At 36.0% G+C, this 13,115-nt stretch overlaps 1 protein-coding gene across 18 annotated transcripts in view; it reads right to left on the reverse strand.

The window, feature by feature from the left end:
- Positions 1–851: 851 nt before the first annotated feature.
- The window catches only part of PTPRC (protein tyrosine phosphatase receptor type C), a 68,514-nt gene continuing 56,250 nt past the window's right edge, over positions 852–13,115 (reverse strand). For all 18 annotated transcript variants that reach the window (XM_065675280.1, XM_065675295.1, XM_065675297.1 and 15 more), the window contains 16 exons: positions 12,968–13,083; positions 12,351–12,441; positions 12,178–12,254; positions 11,865–11,901; positions 11,352–11,449; positions 10,237–10,362; positions 8,971–9,128; positions 8,343–8,478; positions 7,464–7,613; positions 6,906–6,996; positions 6,414–6,547; positions 5,281–5,415; positions 4,824–4,946; positions 4,230–4,408; positions 3,456–3,591; positions 852–2,145 (listed from right to left, as the gene is read on the reverse strand). In XM_065675280.1, coding sequence (XP_065531352.1) covers positions 1,873–2,145; positions 3,456–3,591; positions 4,230–4,408; positions 4,824–4,946; positions 5,281–5,415; positions 6,414–6,547; positions 6,906–6,996; positions 7,464–7,613; positions 8,343–8,478; positions 8,971–9,128; positions 10,237–10,362; positions 11,352–11,449; positions 11,865–11,901; positions 12,178–12,254; positions 12,351–12,441; positions 12,968–13,083 — 2,060 coding nt within the window. In that variant the 3' untranslated portion in view covers positions 852–1,872. The remainder of the gene's footprint in view (positions 2,146–3,455; positions 3,592–4,229; positions 4,409–4,823; positions 4,947–5,280; positions 5,416–6,413; positions 6,548–6,905; positions 6,997–7,463; positions 7,614–8,342; positions 8,479–8,970; positions 9,129–10,236; positions 10,363–11,351; positions 11,450–11,864; positions 11,902–12,177; positions 12,255–12,350; positions 12,442–12,967; positions 13,084–13,115) is intronic.

Consider the following 13,115-nt stretch of genomic DNA (forward strand, 5'->3'; position numbering starts at 1 on the left):
GTGTGGCTTAGTGTCTGCCTCCACGATTTTACGACAGGTAGCTGCACACACCTTTTTATTTTGAACTACAGGGGCTTTACAGTGGCAAAATTTTAGAGTAAAAAAATATATGAATATTTCTCAGTCGTCCAATAAGCCCCAGTGGGTCAATGTGCATCCAAGGTATGATCTTCAAAGGTATGCTAAAGCTGCAATTTTGACATGTTCTTCTAAAAACAGCCAGCAGGATTTGTGCCTATACTTGTTTTAGATTATCTTCACATGAAGTCTCAAGAGCTTTTTCTCTGCAGGTGACCCCCTCAACGTTGTTAGTTTATCACCTAACACAGCTTCAGTCAAAAAGGCAGTTCAGCTCACAGCGAAGGGGAATCCCACTGCCTCTGTGGCCGTTTGCTGCCACTTACCCAAGTAAGACTGACAGGAAGCATTCGTCTGAGCTGATAACTGTGAATTAAATCTTTGATCTAGAGTAGCAGCAAAATTCAATTAATGTTTTACCAAGTGTGACTGTACATGTCACAGTCACACATTTGCATGGCTCTCTAAGTATTTTCTATTATGTTTTCCAAGGAGAGATTAGGAATATGTAGTGATAAACTAGGAGCACTTAATCTGTTGAGTGACAGTTCCTTTAATGACTTCAAACAAAAAAAAGAAAATGAAGTTTCGTTCCTCTGTAATGCAAGAAACATCACACTTACCTGGATTCACACACAGTTTTTTAAGAATTAAACTATGTTTTTCTATTGAAATTTGTAAATTTTATCCATGTATGGGATAGCACAAGATTTTGTGCATCTAGACGAAAATTATCAGTTTGCACAATACAATAGAACAAAATAATTTCCACCTTGTCTACTATAATCTTTTTTATTTTTTTCTAAAAACAGTAGGCTAAAATCCAGCAAGAAATAGTGAAAATATCACAACTGTAACATATAAAACCTCATAATGAAAAACTAACAAAAAAAAAAATCCTGTACCAATTAAAATCTACAAGGTTTGGAGGAAAAGCATCCAAGTATTTTCCAATTCTGAAAACAGGTCATAATGCATTCATGGAGGGAGTCCCTTCAAATAACAGTAAGCATAAGAAACAGATGTGCAAGCACGCTGTATTATAAGCTGTAAGAACAAAGATGAGGTGTTTTCTATCAGAATGATTGCAACGATTCAAGTGCCAATCTCCAAATCTTCGAGTCTAACGTTGAAATCTCTGACTAATATATGTGGAGCAACAAGGACACCTTGAGGCTATTTAGAAAAATGCAAGAAATTTCTATTCCACATTGAAATGGGAGGACTGAACAGATTCTCTGTAAACCTGAATTCCTTGGAAGTGCCACATGCTGTAAATGCTTAGCTCTTCAGACTATTTGGTAAAGTTTCACAAGTTGCACAGAGTATTGCGAAAGCAGTTCTTGGTTAGGACTCCTGAAATGCTAGAATACATGCTTACCAATTATGATAATTTACTTACTAATACTGCTGAAGACAAACCTGTTGTTGCAACACGCTCATCTTGTTCTGAATTGTTTTTCTCCTTGTTATAGAAGTCAAAAAATTTCCTTCCCACTGCTCAGCATAGTATTACACTGTACATATTTTGAAAAGAAAAAGTATAAAAGCAGCGAAAAGGTTTCTGAAGAAGTATTAAATGCAAATCTACACAAAACTTCAATTTTCACAGTTCTTCATGACTCTCACCAAGTTTCAAGTAATCCTTTAAATTTTTACCTTTGAAATACTGATATAACAGTTTTCATTTTCAAAAAAAAAAAAAAAAGTGGGAAGAAGAAATCTTGTACTTCTTCTTTTGCTTAAATTGTTTTGCACATGAAAAACCTTTTGTTTTGTTTTTTTACATAGCTTCTAAGTTACAACTGGAGCTGAGGGGCCATTTGCAGAGTTTTCTGCTCCTTTAGTGCTATCTGCAGCCTTAGATTCATCACATACTTCAGAAGCCTGATTTTCCTCTGGCGTTGGTGGGGTGATATCAATAGTGATCAAATTGGTTTCCTGATCTGTTTTTTCTACTTCACTGCAAAATTCAACTTTATCTTCCTGTTGACTGTTCTTCTTTATTTGTCCATTCTGTGCAGGGTAGGAGCTGGCAATGGTGTCATAAAGAAATTGATAATGTTCCTTGAATATAAAGAAAAAAAGTTAGTATGACTGGAATGCTCAGAGCCCAAGAATAAACCCATTCTTTCCCTGTTTTCTTAAATTTTATAAATGTAACATGGAGTTGAACATGAATATTGCACATGAAGTCAGCTGCACAGTTTTTGGTGTACAGTATTGCTTCTATGTTTCATTCTGATTTCATGTCGTGCTGGTTTTGGTTGGTGTAGAGTTAACTTTCATCAGAGCAGCTAGTGTGGGGCTATGTTTTGTGCTAAAAACAGTGCTGATAACATAGGAACATTTTCCTTATTGCTGAGCAGTGCTTACACAGAGTCAATGCCTCTTCTGCTTCTCACACCACTCTACCAGTGAGTATGCTGGGGGTGAACAAGAAGGTGGGAGAGGGGACAGCCAGGGCAAGTGACGCCAACTGACCCAAGGGATATTCAATACCCTTTCCATTCTATGTGGTGTCATGCTCAGTAGATAAAGCTGGGGGAAGAAGAAGGAAGGGGGGGGTAGACATTCAGAGTGATGGCATTTTTATTTCCCAAGTAACCGTTACGCCTGATGGAGCCCTGCTTTCCTGGAGTTGGCTGAACCCCTGCCTGTCTATGGGAAGGGATGAATAAATTCCTTCCTTTACTTTGCTTGTGTGTGTAGCTTTTGCTTAACTATTAAACTGTCTTTATCTCAACCCATGGGTTTTCTCACTTTTACTCTTCTGGTTCTCTTCCCCATCTCAACACAGGAGGAATGAGCAAGCGGCTGTGTTCTGCTTACTTGCCAGCTGTGGTTAAGCCATGACAATATGTAATGTCTCTGTAGCTGCTTCCAAGTTGTCACTTAGTACCTTCTTGGTTCACAAGTACCAAACCCATGGTTTTTAGAGTACCCAAGTTGTAAACAGCTAGGTCTGGATTGTTAGTAAATGCACAGTGTATACCACAGAGACACAATTTGTCTGGAGTGACCTAAACAAAACAAGTTGGTGGCGGCTAGCCTGTGAAATAGAGCTAGCAACCTACCTGCAGGAGTTAAGGGACACTGTGCACATCCATCCCTGAAGCAATTGCAGAAACATCAGTTTATGCAATTTGTAATTTTATAAGATGCACCCTTCTAGCATGGTGCTATAGAATTGCAGCTCTGGATAGCTCACAGACTCCTTCATTCTTATCGTTAACAATCAATTCCCAAGTAGTGGTGAGTGGCTGTGAGCGTCGTCATTAGAAGTAGTGTTCCCAATGAGAAAGGCTATGAGGATATTAGTGACTGTGATAAGTAATCCCATAATATTTTTCTGGTAATTCTAACAATTTACTTACAAAGGTGGCGACCACCCCCAGCCTGGTGCGGCGAAGAGCTTTTACTACTTGGAAAACATCTATTACTTCTTCTGTTTCTGCACTTTCCAAGAGATTCATTAAAGCACAAAATACACCAGTCTGCTGTGATCCATCACTAGAAGATGAGGTAAAATGTACATATGAATATTAAATGCAAAATCATCAAGTCCTCTAACTAAATGTTAGATTTATTTAAAATCTACATAATGAATTACTTTTCTAAAATATCTTTTGCTGTACTGAAATTGTTAAAATTAAGAATATTGTTAATATTAAGAATATACACAAGACAGTTTTTCTAGAGGCTACCTGGATCTTATGTGGCAACTTAAGGGGTAAGAGAGAAATCAGAAGCTTTAGATTTACGGTCGCAACAATTGTTAGCAGGATTAATCTCTGTTTTAGATGGTATGGAAGGCTATTCCTGGAAGTGGCCCTAAAAAAGTGAGCTTATGTACTGGAACAAGAGATAAACCCAGAAGCTCTGCCAGATCCTCATTAGTGGTAAGCTACAAGAGCACTCTGACGTAGCATTTATTCTCAAAATACGTGTATCAGGGAAAAGCAGCTAGCTCTGAACACCTGCTCCAGCCCACACTTGCCAAAGTGTGCTCACTTTCCATCACTCCAATCAGAAAGGTCAAGCTTGAGCAATTCAAGGCTTTGGGGAAAAGGTAGGAATCCCAAAACTGTGGTTGCTATGTATATCCAGAATTCATAGCTAGCTTAAATACATGCTAAATTCAGACCCACCGGCAGTGGACGACAAGCGGGACACTGCGGGTATTCTTCTTGTCCTCAGTGCCTGGTCTGACTGTAACTTTTTGTTTAAGGTTGAGAATCATGCTGACTAAATCTTTGGGGTTTTCTGGAACATCAAAGCCACTCCACTTGTGATACTGATACTGATACACCTTCTGCGTTTCTTTCATCTGAAAAACAGCAGTGGAGTTGTAGTCAATGTTCAGGTTAAAGATTCACATAGCACATCTATTGCAGCTGATTTACAAAAGAAAAGCTATATTCCTGAGGAATCGCATGGTGATGCAAGTTCTACCTCATGAACATAAGGTAGGTAGACATCCAAGGTTTGCTTATAGTGCAAAAGACAGCTGAACTCCCAAGACTCCACTAGCATCATCTCAGCAATTCACTAAATGGGAAATCTGACATAATTTTTAGCACTTACCATGATCGTCTGCTGGTCTGGAAGAACACAAACAATTGCATTTCTTAAAGCAGGAGATAAGTGCAGTGGGAATTGTCCCTTCTGGTTTTTTTAGACTAAGTTTGTAACAGGGAAAGAAATTTGAAACTTCCTTTTTGAATTTGCAAAGAAACTTCTACCTTCAGATGTGTAACATCAAATGCACGTATGGTATAGCTAGGACAACAGTTGACATCTGTCATTTGAACCTCTATGCCATCATATGATTGCTTTCCTTCTCCCCAGTACTGTGAACAGAGTTCCTAAAATGGGTAAAAATACAAGTCAGTGCTTACCACCATTCAAAACTCCTTTTATTTTATCCTGCACATGCATTTACAGATGGTATTGACTTTAAAGTAGTAAGAGTGTCATTGTATTATAAAATATACTATCATACACTCTTCCCCTCAAAAAAAAAAAAAAAAAAAATAGAAAGTAAATTAAGAAGGTAAATAATAGAACAAATAATATAGGAAATGCAAATTCCTCATCCTATGAAACACTTACTTGAAGGAAAGGAATGAGAGTGTTGTGCAGTGTTTTCTTTGCTTATAGAGGACCCTTAATGTGCCAGTGTGAAGACAATGCCCTCACCTGATCTCCTTCCTTCAGCTCTGTCAGCATAACAATGACTTTGACTTTTCTTTGGAAGACCATTTGCCAGAAGTCAGAGACAGTTTCCTGCAGTGGTCCCTGTGTTGCAATCATGGATTTCGGACCCCAGTAACCCTATAAAAGAAGGTTTTTTGGTTGCTTGTTTTTTTTTTTTTTTCTTAAATTAATTTGAAATGTGATTGTCAAGCAAAAGAATTCATCATTTGAAGAACAGCCTATGAAATAAACTACTGAACCCTTTTCTTTATAGGGAAAATATGACCATCACAGTAGGCAATGGTTTTACAGGAATTCTATGAGCCAAATGACAAGTCCATTAACAGCAGTATCACTTCCAGATCGACAACAAGGTATACTCATGCTGCAGTGGGAGAGACCTCACCCTGCCATTTTCTGCAAAGCATATTTTTTAAGGGCTAAAACCACTAATAAATTGAGTTTATACCACACAAAGTTGGAGCACCAGCCAGTTCACACTGAACTACCCAAAAGTAAAAAAAATATGTTTACTCTCAATATCATAACTTTGTAGCATTTTTAAGCATTCAGCTTTACCCAATTTACCTAGTAATTCCATTAAAATTAGTTACGCCATTCATGATGAATAACTGCTCTGCTTCTTTTGGAGGTATATATGATACCAAAAAACTGATAGCCCAAATTTTCAGCTGTAAAGTTTTGTATATATTAATAACTATACTCATATTTCACTAATAGGGAAAATATCAGTATGAAACAACTTGTAGGCAGGTGTGCACTACTAGAAATACCTGTTGTCATGAGGCCACTTGGAAAGTTAGTGGTTTTAAACGTAACACACATGTGGGGAAAGGAAAAAAAAAAGACATTTTCTGTGTTTAATCCCACTATTTAAGATTGCACAGACTAAGACCATGTAGGGCTAGAAGATTCATCTTATTACTGCAGCAAAATGTAGACGAATTTGATGATTAAAACTATAAACGGATTTGCCAGTTGAGTGTCAGAACTTTCTCTCTCATTCGGGTAAATCCTGTTCTATATGTGAAGCCAAAAGAATAAGAGCACAAGCTACAATATAGTTTTAGCTTAAAGTTTGTGAAATACTTATAGCAGATCTTCTAAATACATACAGTTATAAAGGAAGCATTGATATATTTGCTTGAGTCCTCACAGTCACTGTCCTCATCTGAGGAATCATCTGAATCATGTTCACCCTCCTTACTGCATTCATCTTCGTGCTTGATTGGTACTCGGTTAAAGTCATCTGTGTGAGATAAAGTGTCACCATCATGCCACACTGCTGCTCAGGTGTAGTGTTAAAGGGGGGCTGTCCCTGCGTGTGCAGGGGGGGAAATATATAGAAAAAGGATAATCCTTCAAAACAGAGTGCAGAACAAAGGCTGCTTGTTTAAAATATATACTACCAGTAATCCACATTTTAAAAAACTAATTTCTTTCTTAAATTACTATGAGAAGTTTCTAATTTTATAGTGTTGAGAAAATTAAATAATCAAATACATCTCAGTAAGGTAATTTACTGTCCTAATTGTTTTCAAAATTTAGAAGGTTTTCTTACAGAAAATAACAGATAAAATAAGGGAGAGTTTATGAAAAATACTTACATGGAATTATGTTGGCATTCCTATTTTTGCTTTTATTTTCCTCACGATTCCCAGTGTTCTGTGTCCGCCACCCCTTATAGGAAGGTAATCTCTAAAGAAAGAGGATGTTTGGTATTATGCTTGATTAAAACGGCTCCTGGGATAATTGTCCCCTCTGGACACCCACATGCAGTCACTTCTTTTAATTCTTTAAACTTTGGTCACATCTGTACTATAGTTTTAAAAGGCCTGTCATACCATGTACAATGGCACAGGAAATCATCCACATAGATATAAGTAATCATTCTATGCTCCACACAGAAGCATATATATTATATCTTTGTTATATATTATACAACAAAGATAAATATCTCTGTTAAAAATATTAACATCAAAAGCAGGAATTAAATTTTATTAATTTTTTTTTTTCCCTGAAGGTGAAGAAACTTTCTGTGCCAGAGAAATAAAACAGCACAGTAGTGATAGATAAAGCAAGGTATCTCTCCCTCAGGACTATTGTGCAAGGCATTTTCTAATGGAAGTGCGAGGCAATGGCACCAGAATGCAATGCTTATTTACCTGAAACTCTGCCTCCAGCAGAGAAGGATCACTCGGAGGATCTTTTCTTTTCAGATTGTTAAGATAGGAATGCAGTTCTGATAGACTGACCTCTGTTTCTCCATACTGATTGTATTCCACTAGTGCTTGATGGATAAGGATGTACTGTGACTGGTGTTTCCCATTTGAAGGTTTTAAAAATGATGTTGTTAGAGAGTAAAGAAAAAAAACAAAAACAAAAAAACCTAACACATTCGTACCACTTTTTAAAACCATTATGATAAACTATTATTCCAATGATGGTACTAGTGATAATAATATTAAGCATTAATGTTAAATAAGCATTAAATAAAAAAAATATAAAAAATCAGACATTTTGGATCTATAAAAAATCCAAATTAGACATTTTGGACCATATTTAGTGTGTTAGATGAAAAGTGCTCTGCAAATAAATGTAATGACATTCAAGAATTATGCAACTGAGATTTAAAATATCTGCAAAATGCTTAAATAAGTTAAAAACATGCATTGCATCAGTCCATAACTTTTGTTATATTCTCAACTCAACTGAACATCCCACCTAGACAGTTTTTAGAATTTGAAAAGTAAGTTTAACTATGCAAGTTCAATTTTGCATTTGTGAATTGTATGGCAAAAGCTGGATTATCAAATCTAAGATCTTTTGCTTTCCTTTTTTAAAGCCTAAAGTTAAAATGTTGAAGTTTATAAAACTAAAAATGTGTTGGAAGTTTTTATCTCTCCATGTTTTTCAGAGCTATATTTTCTAAGAACAGTTTCAAATTAACTATAGCTGTACCCAAGACTGAGCAGTGCACTTCCAAGAAATACTGACAAAGCCCTAGAGAACAGTTCTAAGTGATAGGAGTTCTAGCAAGATACCTCTACTTGAACCATAAGGCATCGCTGCCGACGAAGCTTCACGACATAGCCATAAACATCCACTCTGCCTTCTGCATCCAGCCCTTCCAGCATGGCATCAATTCCTATATATGTCCCGGTGCGCCCAACACCAGCACTGCAAGGCAGAAAGTGATCTGGTTATCAAGAAAGCTATCTGCGTGATCAAGTCCCAGTCTCACTCTTGAGAGGTGAAGAGTCAGTGAGGGAGTGAAAGGGGAAAAGTGTAACACCAGGATACAGAGCAACTGAAAACAGTTCTTGCTGTAAATTAATCAGCAACAGAAACAACGAGTTTGTATTTTAAGTAAAGTATTTTTTAATGAAAGTAAGGCAAATACTTCCAATCATGATGCTTGTAGCCAGAAAAGCACAATGTTTATCTGCCTGCTTTCCAGAAGTCCAAAAGTCTGTGTATTCTCAGATTTTATTGATCTGAATATCCTTTAGATCCTTCAGAAAGCAGGTCTTTTTATATATCAGTGAGTGCCTCACTCTCAAGTAATCAAGTCACAGAATTTGGGATCAGCTAAATACCTTTGCCAGGTCTTTTCTGAACAGCATCACTTCATTTAGCATTAAAAACACTTTTAAAACATAACATATCTACCTGCAATGAACCACTATTGGGCCACTAAAAAAGTTGCTGAGAGCATTAACTCTGCGTCGAAGTTTGAGAAGGAGATGTGGATCCTCAGGGACTCCATGATCTGGCCAGCTTGTGAACTGAATATGAGTGACATCTCTTCCAGCTGTCCTTTCTCTTCCCTAGACAAAGTGAAGTGTGGGGTTTATATATATATATATGTATAAAAAATTATATATATTATATAGAGAGTATATTCATATATATATGTATATATATACAGAAAACCAAAATAAAGTGCAGATATACAAAGCAGAAGAAAAATAAGAGCAATGGTCGTCAAATGTTGAAAAAGAAATTTCAGTGTGTTGTAATGTTATGATCCCAATGGACTCCAGATTATGACATTTTTCATATTAAATTTTAATTTTAAAATATTCATGAATCAAGAATACACAATGACTCCAACAGAGGACAAGCAATTGGTTCAAAGTGTTGCTAAAAAAACTTTTTTCTCAGGTTAGCCTATGGTTCCGAATATATCTCCCACTCTATTCATAAACAACTTGGCCAGTGTAAAGCCCTGCTTACTTCAAGGGGTACAGGTTGGTAATTTTCTTATGTCTCTTAAAAGTAGCCTGATGAGGTTACAATAGATTAATAAATTAATTAATTAATTAAACTGCATCTCAGACTTTTACACACAAATTACAGATTACACACAGAAAATAAATGTTATTTCAGATGTCTAAAACAAAGCAATTAACCAGCCTTAACGATTCTACACATAGCCAAATGGCAATTTTAAACGCTTATGTTTATAAATGCAATTGAGATTACCTGAATTTGTAATCGTCCCACTATATAATTATCACTAGGGTAGATAATGGTGCTCTGTGAGTCACATTGATTTTACTTGCAGAAGGTTATTCCGAGATACACATAAACCAGTGAAATTTGTATGTTAAAGCACAGGCTAAACATCTAAGGGAACCACAGTGTATTAAGTTTTCCATGCTTAACAACATATTAACAGCTTCCTCTTAAATATAGATACCAAAGTACTAAGAAAAATACATTTTTAACTTTGGAAATATATGTCTAACTCCTATTTCTTTAAGGAATGACACCATCTAAGAAGTTTCCTCTTGAATTATATGTTGCTTAGGAAAAAACAGCAGAGCATCATCCACTGATAGCTGACTCTTCTCCTAGAAGGATCTCTCAACAATACCTACAGACTCCAAATAGATGTTCCCATGCCAGTCTTACACTTTTGAATCAACTTACATTTGTGATGTGTAGTTTCTGAATGACATAGTCTGGACATGTTTTACTTTCATTGATCTTCACGATGATGTCCCCATATGTTGCAGAGCCACCCTCCATTGACGGCCAGTACTGGGCACATTTATTCTATGAAGATATGAAGTTAGTTCACCAGCAGTATAGCAAAATGGCAGAGAGCTGAGAGCTAGAAGAAAGTCTGATTTAAAACAGATAGCAATTCAATATAGTTTTTCCTACTTCTCTCAGGTATTTTCTTCTCCCTGAAAAGGCTGTCACTGCTTAGGATTTCAGTGTTAAATATTTCCAAATATCCAAAAATTTAAGTCTCTGACCTGAAGTTTATGCCCCTGAAATTTAACTTGGAAAATATGGTGAAAAGAATCACGTGCACTACTTGAAAAAGTGAACAGCCACTGTTGCTGTTGCCTGAAGGCTGCAGAAAAGTTTGCAGCTACTTCTATGGCTTCTTTTTGAGTCTTCAGTGGGGGATGTCACTCCTGTCTGCCTAAAACATCTGCCTGGGGACGCTGTAAATCTGCATGCTGACAGTATTTTAATCTTTTAAAGCAGTTAAAACAGCAGTTCCCCTGCTGTACATGGAATAAGGAACAAAAACAAGCCAGAAACACCCAACCTTTCAGTTAAAGGAAGAGCAAAGACAACAGATTAAACAAAAATATATATTCTGTCAAGAATTTACTGATGGCATTGCCAGGATTTCAGAAGATAGTCGACAGGAGAAAAATAAAAACAATACCTTTTATGACAGGTCTATGAGGAGCTACAGTTCTATCTTGAGCCCTTTTCTGGATTTATTAGTTGTAATTTGGAAGCTCACCCTCTGCTACTCACAGCTGGGACTAAAGTGACATTTTCTGATAAGACTGGTAATTCCATAAGACAGCACAATGTTTTGGCATGTTTTCCAAAATAAGTTCTGCCACAATGAGAGAACAGCAAAGAATGAAAACAAAGTACTAAGAAGAAAATGTAATTCACCACAGGACAGCAACCCATTCAATTTTCAGACAAAAGATGGATGGATGGATGGATGGATGGATGGATGGATGGATGGATGGATGGATGGATGGATGGATGGATGGATGGTTTCTCACCCTTTTTCCTTCCTCACAGCGAGTCACCATGACAATAATTGTTGCCTTCTGTTCCCAGATCATTCTCCAGAAATCATCTGTGGTTTCATCCTTAGGGCCTAGCAGGAGGTATTAAAAGGCAGTTTTTCAGAGCACAGATACATGAAAAAACACTTGGCTTCTTGACATGCATAGCCATTCAGTCTGAAAAGCTAACCAGAGATCACACAAATAACAGACACAAGCTTGATTTCATTATGACTGTTGCATTTAGGCTACAACATTTTAGAAGTCTCATATAGATCTTTACTGCATAGCTGTGAAATCTGAAAACTTATGGTGTAAAATTATATATCATGAGAAGTCTACCATCTGCATAAAATTGCCTAAGCAAAAACTCATTGGCAAACTTTTTCACATTAAATTTCATAATTTCAGATTTTCAATTTTTCTATAAAATTACTAATAATTTTTTACTGCTCTCTAACAAAAAATGGGTCAATAAAGCATATTCCTTTAAGGTTAAAAAAATACCTTGTGCGGCAATGTATTTTCTTGGTTCTTTAAAGCCCTGTAACAAAGTACAATGATGTTAACTCTTAGAAAGGATGTATGGACAATTTAAAAGATTTTCAACTTTAAAAATAAATTCAATATGCAACAGTGCAATAATACTGAATACATTACAGAGATGGAAAGAAATCAAACAGAAATCATAGAATCATAGACTAGTCAGGATTGGAAAGGACCTTAAGACCATCTAGTTCCAGCACCCTTGCATGAAACACACAGACTACAGAATATCTTCAGTAGTGCCTAAGACTTTTTTTAAGCAGAAATCACTCACATCAATATAACTTGCATTGATATAGTCTGATCCTGGGTCTCCTGGGATTTCTGAGAGCTCAACACGGTTATGATCATCTGTTTAAATCATTCAAAAACAATTTTAAAAATTATCTCAAAGCACTGAGAACATAAATATTTATAAAACATACAGAAACTGTAGCAAATACTCACATGGAAGGATATCAATATAACGGTTTTTGTTCTGATTATGGCTTTTCTTGGCCTCCTTTATTGAAAATTTAGTGAAAACTCTAGGAATACTCTGTAAAATACAATGTTTCCTTTTTGGGTACGCATATATTTAAATTTGCTTCTACTTGCAGTCAAATGGAAGAAATTTACTACTACTGAGTCTTGAACATAACATTCTGTTTCATGTATTACTACATATGTTTCTTATATCTAAAGCCAACAATTTTCTTACCCTTAATATAAATAATATATATCTCCACAATTATATATTATTTATCCCCTGTATATTAATTTATGTATGGCTATGCCGTAAGAGAAAGCATTAAAAAAAAAAGTGTATTAACAGTACTTTAGAATTAGAAGTATTCAAACTGTGTATTTTATACTTTTACTGAAAAACACCTTCAGGGAAAAAAACACCTTATAATGAGAAGAGCTTGGTAACAAAATTAACTGAAGCCTATTTGATCTTAATAATTAACTTAATTTTCTAGATTTATTTATAATCAGTGCAAATACTTCAAACAGGCTCTTGAACAGAAGTCTTTCAACCACTTGGCTACAAATCTGTGGTATTTTTTGAGCCAATAACAAACCTGAAATTCATCTAAGAAAAGTCTTCCTTCATCAGCAATCTTCCTCTTGTATGTGTCCAACAGTTGCTCTGAAGGTATTGGCTCTATGTTCAGAAGTTGCCTATCATCATCTTTAACTGCGTAGATACATAGAACATTTATCATTACT

This window comes from Lathamus discolor, chromosome 3 (assembly GCF_037157495.1).
Source record: "Lathamus discolor isolate bLatDis1 chromosome 3, bLatDis1.hap1, whole genome shotgun sequence".
Classification (NCBI taxonomy): Eukaryota; Metazoa; Chordata; class Aves; order Psittaciformes; family Psittacidae; genus Lathamus; species Lathamus discolor.